The following is a 16,371-nucleotide window of genomic DNA, read 5'->3' on the forward strand; positions in this document are numbered from 1 at the left end:
ATGTGTGGTATAAATTTCAAGAGGTATGTGGTTAGGTGATGGGGCCGTGCACTTTACAAAGTATTCGGGTCACATAAAAACACAGAAAATCATTAAAGCATGAAGGGATTTTCTGTGTAAAACACAAACACACAGAATTGCTACACCTTCAGCGATTTTCTGTGTTTTGTGTGTTCTGAATACAGGTTCATTTGACCAAATGCACCGGCATTCCCTAACTAAAATTAGGGGTAAAAAATTCCATCTCTCATCAGCTGTCAGTGCACGTCTCCTTGTGGTGGGACGTTGCAGGTTCAAAACCCAGTGGTACGTTGAATAATAACCCAGCTTGCCTTTCAAAAGACAAAAGTATCCTCTTTATTCATTTGTTTGGGATGTGGGTTCTGTATTCGTGTATTTCACAGATTAAATTTTGTTGGCTACAGGAAATGAGCTTATAGTCCCAGGAAACAATCGACCTGAAAGCCTCATTGAATCAGTCCTGTAATCGATCTACACTTGCAGCAGCACAAGTATTTCGTCATGGGCGTTTCATTTCATGTGAGCATTTCTACTTTCATTTGTTTGAGTCACATTACATTGGCACCAATAATCTTAATTTAATTTAGGTGTAATCCATGTACAAATCTTATGTTCTATCTAAATATGAGTTCATAGGCCAATGGGGGCTCCGCATGGTTGGTTGGAGCTGTCAGTGCACGTCTTTTCATGGTGGAAAGTTGCAGGTTCAAACCCCAGTGGTCTGCCTAACCCCAGCTTGCCTTTCAAAAATAAAAAAACTATGCGTTCATAGAGTTGGCGGTGTCATTTGCTCTTATAAAGCGATTGAAGTGTGATACACTTAACCCTTTGACTTGAGAAGAGAAACCTTTGCATCTCCTTTTTCCCCTGTTTTTATTTTACCCGGAAAATATGCTGGTCATGACTGGAGCCACCAATACATGTACAATGAGCAGCCAGAGAAATAAGAAAACTGAAATTACTCGACTACTTTACAGGCAAAAACACAAAGTTGTAGCAACTTTAGCCAAAAAGGAAGTGTGCGAGTGCAAACAAAAGTTCAAGATAATACTCATTCCAATTCAATCATCATTAATGGACATATGCTTGAAGAAAGCAAGCAAGCAGTAGCTGCTATGAAGTTGAACATGCGGTATTTCACTTCCTCCCTTGCTGCAGCCTTTCCGATTTAGTGAACCTGCTCTCAATTAATGCATAAGCCGCTCGAATCGGCCCAATCACTGACTGCCACATTCCACACTTCCCTCCTTCTCGGAAAGAGGGTCCCACACCTTCCCCTCTTTCAAAAGGACCGGGTCCTTGCAAAGTACTCGGGTTCAATCACTAGATCCTCTCTCGAGGCCTCTTGGCAAAATCTTTGGATACCTTCCTCCAATGGGTCATCCAGTAGTCCAGTGTCTACCATCTACGCATAGTATTTCGTTCCATGATTACTATGAATAGATCATGGTCATCCAGTGCGGTCGGCTGTCTCCAGTAATCCAGTGTCTACCATCTAACCTGGAAGATAGCATGACTTGGTGCCTGGATGTATATAGCTTTCTTGGAAGAATTTTGATGAAATCTAGTGCCCCCTAGAGACGACGTTCAATAACCAAGATCACTGGTAGTGTTTACAAAGAAAACCTGCAAATACTGGTGGTCTAATTAAATGATAAAATATGTTCCTGAATGACAACCTTGTGGCTTAGGCACTGCAGCTTTCCTTGATTAAATTATCGCTCAAGAAGTATTTCACTTATTTGGTCGATTCACCGTTTAATCATGACTGTCATATTGTACCACTAGTGTGCGGATGACGCATGAAGGCACAATCCTTCCACTGAGATGAAAAGATGAGAGATGGAGCACTGTTATCAATTTTCATGTCTCCATAATTCTCATTCCTCCCTGTTCATAGGATCGGATCATCATCATCATGTATATATATATATATATATGAGCATCACCACATGGGAGTGATGCAGATGCATGCATGTCACCATGGAGGAATCCGATGGAATAAGGGTTGGAGTCCCACCTTTGAGATGGGCACAGGTACTAAGAGTACGCCGGGAGTAGGTGCGCACTTGCCCGGCCCCACCACTGGCACAGCCGCACAGGAGTGCAGATTTAGTGGCAAACAGCTTCAACATACGCCCCCACTCCTTTTGACTTCTATTGCACAGCTTTTGCTCTTTTAATTTAAATTTTCCTGTAATGGAAAACCAACAGGATATATATATATATATATATATGAAAATGAAAACCTACTCAATAGGAAACCTCTCAAACCTATTCAATAAGAAAACATTTATCAGATTTTTGGTGTTTTTTTTAAATCCTGACCTTATGTGTTCGTTATGATTGATTTACTAGAAATTGGATTATGCAGCCTCAAAATTTTATAAAATTGTAGGCCGTTGAGTTTTGAAACCTTATAAAAACATATTCATGCATGGGAATCAAATGCTTCAAGAACTGATTCCTATAAAAACAAGTGCATAGATCACATAAGAATTTAAAAAAAACACCAAAAATCTGATAAATGTTTCTTATTGGGTAGGTTTGAAAGGTTTTCAACTGGGTAGGTTTTCATTCCATATATATATATATATATATATATATATATATATATATATATAGAGAGAGAGAGAGAGAGAGAGAGATGGGTAGGTACCTGACACTTTTTTGTGCCTACCAAGTTTTGGAAAGTTTGTTTTTATTTTTTCTAAAAACTGTCCGTACAGGTGATCTACATGCTTGATTTCGTGGGAATCCACTTTTGGATTCTCCGATTCCAACATCAAGTCAGTTTTTTATAAGATTAAAAAATCAACGGTCTACAAATTTAAAATATATTCAATGCTTAAAAATAATTTTTTCTCAAAAAAAAAAAAACATGATCCAAGTGATTTTCAAGAAAATCAATCATGCTAGGGTCAAATTTTTTAAAAACAACCTAAAAACCCAAGTTTTTCGGTGTTTTTTCATTTTATTTTTAAATTCTGACCGTACATATGTGATCTATGTACTTGATTTTATAGGGATCAGCTCTTGAAGCGTTCTATTTTGACACATGGGTGGGTTTTTATAAGGTTTAAAAAATCAATGGTCCAAAATCTTTGTAAATTTTTTAGGCTCCAAATATCATTTTTTTCCCATCGAAAACACATGTTCCAGGAGTGGATTCTTCGTAAATTGACCATGCTTATAGGGTTGAAACTACAAAAAAAAACACCGAAAGAGCAGAAAAAACCCATTTAGCACGTATCATTTCGCACCTAACGTGTGAGCAATTACCAATATATATGTATATATACACACACACACATGAGTGATGGGTACGTGCCTGACACTTTTTTGTGCCTACCCCCATGCCTACCGAGCTTTGGAAAGATTGTTTCTATTTTTTCTAAAATCTGACCATAAGATGTAATCTACATGCTTGATTTTGTGAGAATCGACTTTTGGATCATCATATTCTAACACCAAGTTAGATTTTTATAAGATTCAAAAATCAGTGGTCTACAATTTTAAAAAAATATTCAATGCTTAAAAGTTATTTTTTCCTCAAAAAACCATTATCCAAGTGTGATTTTCTAGCAAATCCATCATGCATCAGATTTTTTAAAAACATGAAAACCCCTATCCAAGCTCGGTAGACATCCAATAGGCACAAAAAGTGTCTAGCACTTATATATATATATATATATATATATATATATATATATATATATATATATATATATATATGGTGATAGCTGCTAACCGCCATGCTAATCGGGTTTTTGAAGGCTTTTCCCCATGTATTACTTCAATCTGACGGTATAGATATGTTCTGCACAGTCAATTTACTAAGAAACAACACTTGGATCATGTTTTCTCAATGAAAAACATGATTTTTTAAGCCTTGAATATTTAAGAAAATCTTAAACCATTTATTTTTTAAACTTTATAAAAACCTACTTGTGTATCAAAATCGGATGATCTAAGAGTCGATTTCTAAAAAAAAAGCATGTAGAACGCATTTGTACGGTCGGATTTAAGGAAAACATTAAAAAAACCTTCAAAATCTCGGTTAGCACAGCAGTTAGCATCTCTCTCTCTCTCTCTCTCTCTCTCTATATATATATATATATATATATATATATATATATATATATATTAGTAATGATAAGGTGCTCTCAGGGTACCTACTCCCACCTAATAGAAGCTTTAGATTTTAAATTTTCTTAAACTTTTTTTGTTGATCAAACCCTATAGATATGATCTCTAAGCATTATTTAGTAGAAAACAAGTTTATGATCATGTGATTATAACATACATGTATGTTTTTTAAAACCTTTCAAAATCAACAGCTCACAATGTATCAAAATTCCCTGACTTACAAAATCCTATTTTTAGTCCAAAAAACATGATCCAAAGCACGATTCCTATCAAATAAACAATGTTGAGTACATCCATAAAGTTAAATTGAGAAGATACAACCTACAACCATGATTTCTAATATGTGGATATTTAGTGAAAAAACCGAGGTAGGCCCTTCATATGCTTATGAGAAACCCTCAGTTTATCTATAACAGCTCAGGTAATCATAGCCTTCTTGAGTATGAATCAACTCCAATGCTAGTCACTTGGGCTTGCTGAGCCCTCTAAATCTTGAATATAAGACTTATCATGGAAGAAGCATTGTTCAGCTCTTTGGTCTTGCGGGAACAACGTGAGTGAGCATATCTAATTCTTGTAGGATTGCCAGGTCTCAAGTGATCCAGCCATCTAGTCTCAACCTGAGACTGGTCTGGTTAACTTTGGCATCCATTATGGTGTCTTAAGAGACATTCCATATTCACACTCTTATTATTGGGATGGGTTTAGTCCCTTTTTCTTCTGGGACTACCTGTTTGACATGCATGGATGTGGTGTACAATGACAGGGTACACGTCAACGCGCAAGCATGGATGGAGCACTAACACAACTTTCATGAGGCCAACCACACTTTTTCCACTTTTCCTTCTTTGAATCCCAATATATTCGTTTATGTCACCTTCTCACTCCGACTTGTGGTGGGGAATTTTCCAGAGACGATCTCTCATTTTTGGACTGCAAATGTTGATTGATTTTTCTTCAATCATAAAAGCTGTACACTCTCACTTCCATCTAGCAACCCTTAGCATACACATGCACATTGAGACCCTTCAATTTCATGCATGGCTGCCTCACACACATTTGAGCTTATTTTATTGTTAGGAATGGTGATAAACTATGCCAATTTTGGAGCATTCGCCCTAAGCATGGATTATTATGTCATGAGTTGTCCTTTTGCAGAGTTCGTTGTGAGAAACACAGTGACTAGAGCGTTACAAAGAGACCCAACACTTTCTGCAGGGCTTCTACGGATGCACTTCCATGATTGTTTCGTGGAGGTATTTGTAATCTATATTTGATGTCTTTCATGCAAGCAGTAGTGACTTTATGTCTTATGATCTTCACTTTGATGAATATCGTGTGATGCTATACTAAACTAAGATTTGGATCCGTTTTTTATATTATGTTCATGCATAGGGATGTGATGGATCAGTTTTGATAGACTCTACAAAGGATAACATGGCAGAGAAGGACTCCCCTGCCAACCTCAGCTTGCGTGGTTATGAAATCATTGATGAGGCCAAGGATGAGCTTGAGAGACAATGCCCTGGAGTTGTTTCTTGTGCAGATATTCTTGCCATGGCTTCCAGGGATGCCGTCCTTCTTGTGAGCATACCAGCCAACTCCATCTCGGTTGCCAACTTGCAAATATTTTAATTTTATTGCATCCACTGTTAAAAACATGAAACCTAGACTCAGACCCCAAGCCTGACATCAGTCTAGAGTAAGGGAGAAAACAACTATGATGACTCAGAGAAATCAACTTGATTACCAATTTGAACTAGAATACTAGCAGTAGTATCTGATCAGGTATCCTTGTATGACAATAAATATACATAAATTTTTTTTATATCCCAACATACCTTTTCTTATTTCTGAAGAATATGCCAACAGACAGAACATACAACAATTGATCTTGGAAGCATGGCTGAGTTTAAAAGAAAATCAGGTATTTAAATTATAGCTTGCCAACATGAACCCCAACAGGTTGTGGAAGACAGCCGGTGTTATTAAAAGTGCATAAAGGACAAGCAAATTAATTCATGTAAATGCTCTGTTTCCCTTGGTGCACAGTATATTTTGTCCATTTTCACATGTATGCAACTTGCATCCTGACATTCAACTTCTGCTATGGGCCTATATATGGTTGCTGATATTCACAAAATGAAGCATGTGCCCACGCTCCATAATCAAAATGGTGTGCTTTCACCATTAAATAAAGCTTGAACTTGTACTAGTTTCGTGCTTCTTTGCTAGCTGGCATAATTGCATGAGCTGCATTACTACTATCATGCAACATAATTTAGCTAGAAATGATACTAATATTACAATTACTTGTACTTCTGCATCCTTGTGAGTCGGAGAACAATGATAGTGCACTACAACTGGGCATGTAATCTTTTTGCAGGTATCATAAGTGAATGCTCCTATCTAGTTAAAGATCCATCACCCAAACAGACAACGATAAGAATATTTACCCCAAATAGGACGATCCAGATACTAAGGTCGCATATTTCTCAACTAAGATGGTTAAATTAAACATCTCAGGTCTCAAGTTCAGTTACAGAGCTTTCAGGAACATTAGAGAAATGATGATAAATAAGTAGGAAATGATAGCTCACCAAAAGTCTGTCACAAGACAATATTGTCACTGGCATGAACTCGTATGTAAACCTGACAAGCAAATGAAAGCTCCCTTACGTACTCTGTAGTTGATCATTTCTCATCCCTAGGTTAACCAAAAGCTTCACAATTTTGAACCTTGAATTTCAAGACTTTGTGACAATCTTTATGAAAATATACCATCCTGATTTAGAAAATTAAAGGTAAAACCCTTAAGCTCCAGCTAATTTTTTACAGACAGGTGGACCCCTATATGATATCCCAAAAGGAAGAAAAGATGGAAGAAAATCAAGAATAGAAGACACAATCAACTTGCCTGCTCCCTTCTTCAATTCATCGCAGCTCATCAGCATGTTCTTACAGCATGGCTTTAGTGTTCAAGAAATGGTTGTTCTCTCAGGTAAATATTCTTCTTTTTTCCCATTCTATTAATTCTCGCATAGGCTGCACCCAGATTAATCCAAATTCAATTTGATTCTATACCCATTCTTTAAACTATGCCATAATAAAATATGGCATCCAAACCAAGTTCATATTTAGCAGATTTGGTCATGACTACTGCTGTTTGGTGGAACAGGAGGGCATACATTGGGAGTGGCAAGTTGTTTGTCATTCAAGAATCGGCTCAGAAACTTCGACTCCATGCATGACGTGGATCCTGCACTCGATCCCAGCATGGCAAGGGCTTTGGTTCAAAGATGCAGTGCAGGTGACAATGCACGGGCTGCCTTCGATGCAACTAGCACTACTTTCGACAACGCCTACTTCAGAGCATTGGAGGGAGGATATGGACTACTTAGCTCAGATCAGACCTTGTTTCTCAGTACCAAAACAAGAAGGTACGTGAATAATTATGCCATGAATCAAGCGATGTTCTTCTTTGACTTCTCACAGGCCATGGTCAGAATGGGTCTGCTGGACACCAAAGAAGACGAAGGAGAAGTCAGAAGGAACTGCCGCAGAATAAACTAGCTAGCCAGAGATTAATTAGAAATTGCAGTTATTGGCCTTATGTACTAAGAATTATTGAAGGTTGAAAATTGCTTTCTCTTGATTTGTATCAATAGGACTATCTTTCTCTGGGATTTGTAATGTTATCTGCAAATAAGTGATCCAACAAGCTAAGCTCTGGTTGCGATTTTGTGCCTTGATGTATTCATGCTACTTTGTGCCTTGATGTAGTCATGATTCCAATAAAATAGCCCAATTAAGCAATCAATAAATGTATAGCAAATTTTTTTATTTGAAAACTATTTTTTCCATGATTCTTCTAAAAGCACATACAATTATGTGAGGAAATTCAAGTAATATATCCATTTCATACATTGACTGTTTCACAATGTTGTGATTTTGTCTATAGATCTCCGTTGCAACTTGATTTCGTTAGAAAAATAAAACAAATTGGAATTAGGACCATAGTTCGTAAATCACAAAGATGCATCAGATGAGGTAATTGTAAGTCACCTCCAAGACCCAATAGACTGAATTTTTCTTGCTAAGTTTTGATCAAGTTTAGGTCGCAATGCCATGAAACCCACGACCAACGGGCGATGTTAACTATACAGGTTTGGGTTTAAAACTTTAAATGACCAACTAAAAGAATCGACTTAGTAGGATTTGTAAGGTGTCTTGGAGTTTCACGTGAAGCTTGACGAATTCACAGTGAGTCTCAACAAAACTGGTTCCCAGCCACAAAATCTCACCTCTCCACTTAGAAAATACTACAAAATCATGACCCAACAGATTTACGTGGCTAATCTTACCCGAATTAGTGCACCCACAAAAGTTCTTGATCTTTCTTCACAAGATCGAGCTTATCACGGTTCAAATCACCAATATCGCCACTTTTTGAGCTTTGAGTTGGGTTCTTGCTTCAAGATTGAAGGTCTGAGAGGCCACTCACACTTGATGAAGGTTTTAATTATTGGAATTGGTGTTGAGACGTCAGAATTGTCCTTGGAAGCTGGCGGTTTGCTCGAATGGCTCTAGCGAACCTTAAATCTTAAAATGGCACCTTCTTGCATAGTGACAAAAGTTAAAAACGAAAACTCGGGAGATTTTGAAAATTTTCATAAGTCTCGCATTTTTTTGGCAAAATCTCGGCAATAAAAAATAAATTATAATTATAAAAAAATAATTTTTATAAGAAAATATAAATAAAATACATTTAAAAATAAAAAACTTGTGATAAATATATGCTAAAACCATAAATATTGTGATATTTGTCACTGATTGAAAATCTTGCAAGAAATTGTTGTTTTAAACTTTTAGGTAATTTCTCGCAATATTATGGCGAGATTTTTATAAATCTCGCGATATTTTGTTACAGAGCCTTCTTGGAGTTGAATGAATGGAAGCTAAAGCCCCCTAGAGATATGTAGCTCTTGTAAGGTCGTGTGGCCATAAGTGAATATTGAAAAAAGAGAAGTGTCTCTTGAGGGATGAAGAGATTTCTCTCAGGGGTAGGGGTTGTGTCCCAAAACTTGAACTATTCACATCTATAAATGCAATGAAAAGGGGTATGAAATATACATACCAGCATTCACAAAAAGTAACACTTCTGATTACTAAAAGCATTCAAGTAGAAGGGTTGAGAGTTTGGACTCCCTGGCGATTTTGAGCGTAACTGTGAAGTCTTCATCCTGTTGCAAATCTGGTCTTGTGTAGAAAGATTTCTTACAGTGGTATCAGAGCGCGGGTTCGACAAATTCGTCTGTAAACGTGTGCCTCAGTCAGTATCACGTGCTGAAAAAAATCAAATAGAGAAATAAGAGATTGAGGTTAGTATAATGTTTTCTATTCATTCAATGGGCAATCAATGAATCAAAATATCGATTGCAAAAAACCCAAATCTCTGGTACATAAACAAAAGATAATAATAATAATTTATTTTCGTACTCGTGTCCGGTGATCGGAGACAATCCTCAGAAAAAGGGTGTTGCAGTTCCAGCAGAGTTCATCGAGCCCAATTTACTATAAATAATAAATAAATAAATAAATAAATAAATAACAATACAGTGAAGTCGGTAGAAGGGTCGAACTCAATATAGACCCTCGAATCACTGGAATCCAACATTGGAAAGGTCGTTGAAAAACAACCCCATAAGAGGGGTTATTAGAGGTAAGGACTAGCCTCAAGTCATTACCATCGACACTCTTATCGCCTCCGATAGGTTGAAGGCGGTCAAACCCTTTGACCATCGCTATCAAAACAAAAAAAAACAAAAAAAAGAAGAAAGGGTTTGTGTACCTGAGCATCGCCGAACAGGCTTGAGGAAGACGTCGGAGGTGGATGTCGTGAGCTGCCGCCTGACCTACGCCTTGGTCTGTCTATAGCGGCAGACAAAAATGAAAAAAAAAACAAAAGGTGAAAGGAGGAAAGGGGCAAAGGAAACAAAGGGCTTAAGAGAGGAAGAGACAATAGGGGTGCTCGACTCGCTGTGAAAGGCGATAACCCGCCAAAAGGGGCGTTGGCTCGCTCTGAGGGGTGACACTCTACTGGAGAGGGCTTGATTCATCAAAAATCGCCTGCAGCTCCGTCAGAGCGTGTCATCGCCAGCACTCAGCGCCTTTGCCTGCCAATCTAGGCACCTCCACTCCGGTGGGTCATCGCCAAAAAAACCCTCAACGGTGGAGGCGAGAGGTCAAGGCATCAGGGGTTAGGGTTTTCGATTTTGAGAAAGAAGGATTGTTTTCTTAAAAAAAATAAATTTTATAAAGTATATTTAGTTGCATTTCAGTCCAGTCCAGTTAATTATCAAAAATTACATTTAAGTACCTAAGTTATTTACTGATTCTGTGGTTCGGTTTTTGAAATTTCCAAAAATAATATTCTGACTTTTCTAATAATTACAGAAAAGTAGATAAACTAAGGAAATTTCAGTTTGTTGAATAATTACAGAAAGGCACTAATCTTTTTTGAAATTACATAAAGGGGGTTGTATCTTTCTGTTCAACTCAGAAAATTTTCTTTTTGAGGTTTCTAGTTTTGTTTTTGCTTAAAAGGGTTTTTGTCTTTCTGAAAATTGTAGAAAAGTAGTTTATCTTTTCTGATAAACTCAGAAATTTCAGAAAGTGTTCTGCTTTATTGATTTTTTTGCAAAAAGGGTCTCTAAACTTTTTTTATATGCAGAAAAGTACATGAACCTTCTGATTAACTCAAAAAATTGGAGAAATAGGTTTTTATGATTTTTGTTTACATAGAACCTCTCATATTACTTTCAAAATTTGCAGAAAAGTGTTTCTGGTTTTCTTAAAACCACTTGCTACTTATTTTTGTCAAATAGTGTTAAATTTAGCAATTTTTGTGAATTTCATGCATACTTAAAGACCATAATGCATGCTAAACTAGTTTAGAAAGATCAAAACTAGTTACATTTACAAATATTAGTTGGAATAAGCTTTATTAATTCTAATATTTGTTTATAATTAGGAAAATGGCAAATCGAATAGTCATAGTTGATTTGTATAAAATCGAAAAACTCAATAGGATAAATTTTGAAATGTGGAGAAGAAAAATGAAATATCTAATGATACATGACAGGACCCTATATCTATTGAACAATGTGAAATCTTAACTAACTGATAAATCGACTAAAGAAGAAAAGAAAGCTCATAACAAGTTTATTGAAGACGATCAACTTGCTCGAGCAACTCTTCTAACATTTATGCAAGATGACCTCATCTGAGTGTTTGAAGATTTTGATACTGCAAAGTGAATGATGGTAGAAGTATGACATGACTTCAGAAACCCATATTCAACTTCTTTTGTAGCAATACAACTCTTCCAGGATGAAAGAGTCAGATAATGTGATCAATCATGTGAATCGAATGCTAGTAATGGCTAAAAACTTAGCCATAGCAGAAAATGATATTTTCGAGCGCATGCAAATCTCCACCATATTAAACAACCTTCCTCCAACATGAAAAATGATATTGATTGCCATGAGATTGAACCATAAAAGCCTTACTCTAATAGAGCTCCCTCTGTAATTAGCTCTTGAGCAAAAGCACATGACAAAAGACAAAAATGGAGAAGTTATGAATACCCAAGAATCCTTTCTGACAACCTCTCACAAGTTCAAGCTTAAAGGCACATTCTTCAAAAAATTTAAGAAGAATAAATTCAACAAGAAGCGTCCAGTGCAAACCAAGAACTCTAAAATTGCAATAAGAGGAACATGTTTCTCTTATGAAAAAGTTGGGCATTTCAAGAATAATTGCCCAAACAGAATCAAGAAAAAGAATTCAGGAAAGCAAGTAAATGGAAAATGAGAATTAATATGCATTATATCTGAATCATTGATCGCAAATAGTGATTTCTCAGGGTGGTGGATTGATTAAGAGGCAACACGACATGTGTCTAAGAAAAATGAATGACTAGTGAAAATGAAGGAGTTGAAGCATAGAAATCATAAAGTATATATAAAAAATAACACCTATAGTGATGTGGTCGAGATAGGGACCTATAGACTTTAGGTAGAATTGACCAATCTCCTACTAACAAATGTACTCTATGTACCTTCCATGAAAATGAATCTTTTAGCTGTGAGAGATTTTGCTAAAAAGAGCTTCGAAATCTGCTTCTGGGGTGACAAGGTCACTATTGGAAAAGATAAAAAAGTGAAGCTCAGGAGTCGCTATGATGCTGACCATGGTCTTTTTTGTCTTAATGTAACTCATTTTACAAGTAATGCAATGAATATTTCTGGCTATATTGATTGTGCATTTAATGTTGATGCATATTTATGGCATTTAAGGTTAGGTCATATAAATGTCAATAAAATGAAAAGAATAATTTGCATGGGATTATTATCTTCTCTTAAAAATGTGAATCATGCATATCAGAAAAAATTACTAGAAAACATTTTCCTATGGGAAGTAGGTCATGTGACTTGCTAGTTTTGGTACACACAGATATTTGTGGACCTTTAACAGTAGAAACAAATGAAAGAAAATCATATTTCATTATATTTATAGATGATTACTCTAGGTATGGATACATATACCTAATTTCTAAAAAATCTAAAGCTCTAGAAAAGTTTAAGGCATATAAACATAAAGTTGAAGAATTACTAGAAAGAAAAATCTAGGTTATCAGATCTGATAGAGAAGGTGAATATAACTCTGATGAGTTTAAGACCTTCTGTATTGATAATATTATAACTCATCATACAACTATGCCGTATACACTACAATAGAATTGTGTAGCAGAACGAAGGAATAGAACCTTAATGGATATGACAAAATTCATGTTGGCACATGCAAATCTTTCCAAGAAGTTTTAGGGAGAAGCAATTTGCACTGCCATGTATATCCTGAATAAGGTTTCTTCTAAGGTTGTAGAGCTTACTCCCCATGAATTATAGACTGGTAGGAAGCCAGACTTGAGTCATTTGCGGAAGTGAGGGTCACCTGCTCATGTGTTGATTTCTAGTCAAATGAGAGATAAGTTATATAGCAAAACTATCGAATGCATCTTCATGGGATACCCAAAGGAATCAAAAGGGATATCGACTATATAATCTTGAAAAAGGATTTATAGAGTAGAAAGGTAGAATTCTTGGAAACTTAAGAAAGCAACTTTGATCATAAAGATGATGATGTCTTTGTGGATATCATAAATGATCCTAGGGTACCAAGTCAAGAGTTAGAGCATAACTGTCCAGTTGTGAATAATGAGCAAAATTCACAACCAGTAATTGGACATAAAAGAACAAGAACTCCTTCATCCTATTTGAATGATTATTATACATTCATGAGTGAGGAATTATGTTATTCCATGGATTTGGATGAAACCCTTGAAAATTTGAGTTTTGAAGATGCAAATGCTTCTAATGAGTCTGAACTCTGAAAGGAAGCAATGAATGATGAGTTGGACTCCATAGAAAAGAATGTAATTTGAGAACTAGCTACTTTGCCTAATGGATATAGGGCAATTGGTAGCAAGTGGGTTCTCAAGAAAAAACTCAAGGGAGATGGATCTATTGATAGATTCAAGGCAAGATTAATAGTCAAAGGCTATTCTCAATGAGATTGATTATGAAGAAACTTACTCTTCTGTAGCCAAATTATCATCTATTCATATTATTTTGGCATTGATAACTTATTTTGATCTTGAGTTGTAACAAATGGATGTGAAAATAGCCTTCTTAAATGGTAAATTAAATAAAATTATTTTCATGCAGCAATCAGAAGGTTTTGAAATTAAAGGTCAAGAGGATAAAGTATACAAGTTAAATAAATCCTTGTATGGACTTAAGCAATCACCAAGACAGTAGTATTTGACTTTTCATAATGCTATAACCAAATTGGGTTATGAGGTAAATAGTCTGGATCACTGTGTATATGCCAAGAATAGTGAGAGTAAGTTTATTGTGTTATCTCTTTATTTTGATGATATATTAATTATAGGTAATGACATACACATGATAAATATGGCTAAATCATGGTTAAGTTCTCGATTTGAAATGAAGGATATGGGCGAAGCTTCATATATCTTTAGAATTAAAATCCATAGAGATAGAAAATCGAGATAGCTATGTCTAAGTCAAGAAAAATATCTTGACCACATTCTAAATAAATTTAGAATGAAAAGTACCAAGGCAAAAGGTACTCTTGTAGTAAAAGGCCAAAAGTTAAGTAAGAATGGATGTCTAAAGAATGGAAAAGAAAAGTTGAATGTTCCCTATGCTCAGGCAATTGGAAGCCTGATGTATGGAATGCTTTGTACTAGACTTCACTTAAGTTTTGTTGTAAGTCTAGTAAGTAGATATCAAAGTAATCTTGGGCTCTCTTACTGGGAAGCAGTGAAGAGAATTTTTTGATATCTAAAGAGAACTAAGAAACTTAAGCTATGCTATCAGTCAGATAGTTTAAAGCTTGTAGGTTACTCATATGCTGACTTTGATGGTGCTAGAGATTGATGCAACTTTTTCAAAAAAGTATTTTAAAAATATATTTTCAATAAAAATGTTTTTGCAAATCGTGCATCAAGTAATAAAAATTTGTTCACACTAGTGGTGGAGTCTGGGTCAAACTCAAGAAACGAGAAATACTTTGTATTTAAGCAAACAATTAAATTATGCTTTATTGTCAAAAAGAAAAATCAATTAATTGAGTAAATAAGGAGAGAGTGCAACCCTCTACGAAGAACTTTAAACAAATGAATAAGTGGCCTTATTACAAACCCAATGAATTGAATAAAATAAAATAAAATAAACCCTAATCTAAAAATAAAAGAAAAGGTCTTTAGTGCTTTGAGTCTTTTAATCCCTTTGATCCTTGTGTTTCCCTCTTTGTTCACTTTTGTATGGTTTGATAAATGGCTTTTTGAGGGCTCCGTGATGGCACTTTAAGGGCCTAAAGGGTCTTTTGAGGAGACCTCAGATAGCACTTTGAGGGCTCAAAATGAAGCTCATCACACGTCTAAACGCTCTCTTGCAAAACAAAAATCACAAAACACGAAAACGATAAAGAAAACTACAAAAAAATCAAGGATTAATATGAAGAAAAATCACAAAAACATACATTAACTAACATGAAACAAACTAATAACATGTAATAACAAACTAAAGTGATAAAAGATAAAATAGCAAAACAAACTAACTAACAAGAAACTAATCACTTAACAACTAACTATAACTTATTCAAGAAACTAATTTAACCAAACGATCAAGAAAGAAATTAACTTAATATGACTGCCTAACTCCTACGTTCAAAACAGTTAACATAATAAGCAACATACTAATAATCATGATGAAACAAAAATAACTAAGTCAAACACAATTAAAACAAGCTATTGGAAACTAATACGTAATAATGCTAACTGATAGAAAAGATCTAAAGAAAGGACATTAACCTAATCAACAATACAAAGACTAATAAGTAAATAAAACAAAAGTAAATGAACATAACGTCAAACAGCAAACAAAATCAATAAAACATGATACTAAATGATAAAAGAAAGAGACAAATAAGGCTTAAATGGCTTGACTAATGTCATATGCTAAATAAATTCTATGTAGAGATGCCAATCACGTTGATGCATGATCATCATAAATACACACGCACTGCGTGATTTGATCGTGTGGCTTCACAATTTTTTTCTCTCAACATTCAATATTGTCATTGTGATGTACGCAATGATTTTTATAATAACTTGAACCGTGATTTGGAGTGGCTGAATAAAGAATAAAACGCAGAGCTTAAAAACGACTGAGTAAAAAAATTAAATATGCAGTGATCTAAACCGACTAAAAAATTAAAACGACGTTGCAGTTTGACATCGTGTGTGCTTAACCAAAAAAATACTAAACGACTATGATATCAAATTTAAAACTATTCTACTCTAAATCTAAGATACCGAAAACAAACATCATGAAATTGAACATATCTAACTACGATGCAAAGGCTGAAAACAAATAATCTACGTGGATGCAATGACAGCAAAGAAAAAAATATGTTTTATGCAATGCTCATGCAAAACGTAAAAAATATGCATGCGATGAACCTAAAAATCTACGAAGATAGAGGAGAAGATACAAACCATATGATCCGCATTCGATGGAGGGGTTGAGAAGAAGAAGATGGTTTTTATCT

The 16,371-nt window shown here is 35.3% G+C and overlaps 2 protein-coding genes across 3 annotated transcripts in view; both read left to right on the plus strand.

The window, feature by feature from the left end:
- LOC149817408 (tetratricopeptide repeat (TPR)-containing protein) overlaps window positions 1–550 on the plus strand; it is a 72,231-nt gene extending 71,681 nt beyond the window's left edge. Inside the window, exon 19 of the mRNA XM_089987312.1 lies at window positions 426–550. The gene's annotated coding sequence lies outside the window, so the exon portion shown is untranslated. The remainder of the gene's footprint in view (window positions 1–425) is intronic.
- On the plus strand, window positions 425–7,929 carry LOC149817410 (Peroxidase superfamily protein). Of its 2 annotated transcripts, XM_089987321.1 has the most exons (5): window positions 425–540; window positions 5,329–5,426; window positions 5,566–5,754; window positions 7,009–7,171; window positions 7,349–7,929. In XM_089987321.1, the coding sequence occupies exons 2-5, from the start codon at window positions 5,400–5,402 to the stop codon at window positions 7,741–7,743; spliced, it is 774 nt and encodes a 257-aa protein (XP_089843447.1). In that variant the 5' UTR covers window positions 425–540; window positions 5,329–5,399; the 3' UTR covers window positions 7,744–7,929. The 2 variants fall into 2 exon arrangements, with proteins under 2 accessions (XP_089843447.1, XP_089843446.1); XM_089987320.1 differs by lacking the exon at window positions 425–540 and having other exon boundaries at window positions 5,181–5,426.
- Window positions 7,930–16,371: the final 8,442 nt, after the last annotated feature.

This window comes from Nuphar pumila, chromosome 14 (genome assembly GCF_984573655.1).
Source record: "Nuphar pumila chromosome 14, dmNupPumi1.hap1.1, whole genome shotgun sequence".
In the NCBI taxonomy this organism is placed as follows: domain Eukaryota; kingdom Viridiplantae; phylum Streptophyta; class Magnoliopsida; order Nymphaeales; family Nymphaeaceae; genus Nuphar; species Nuphar pumila.

Coding starts and splice junctions, on each gene's coding strand:
- LOC149817410 (XM_089987320.1), top strand. CDS start 5,211: ATGGCTGCCTCACACACATTTGAGCTTATTTTATTGTTAGGAATGGTG. Junction 5,427..5,565: donor TCCATGATTGTTTCGTGGAG/GTATTTGTAATC, acceptor GTTCATGCATAG/GGATGTGATGGATCAGTTTT. Junction 5,755..7,008: donor CCAGGGATGCCGTCCTTCTT/GTGAGCATACCA, acceptor AATTTTTTACAG/ACAGGTGGACCCCTATATGA.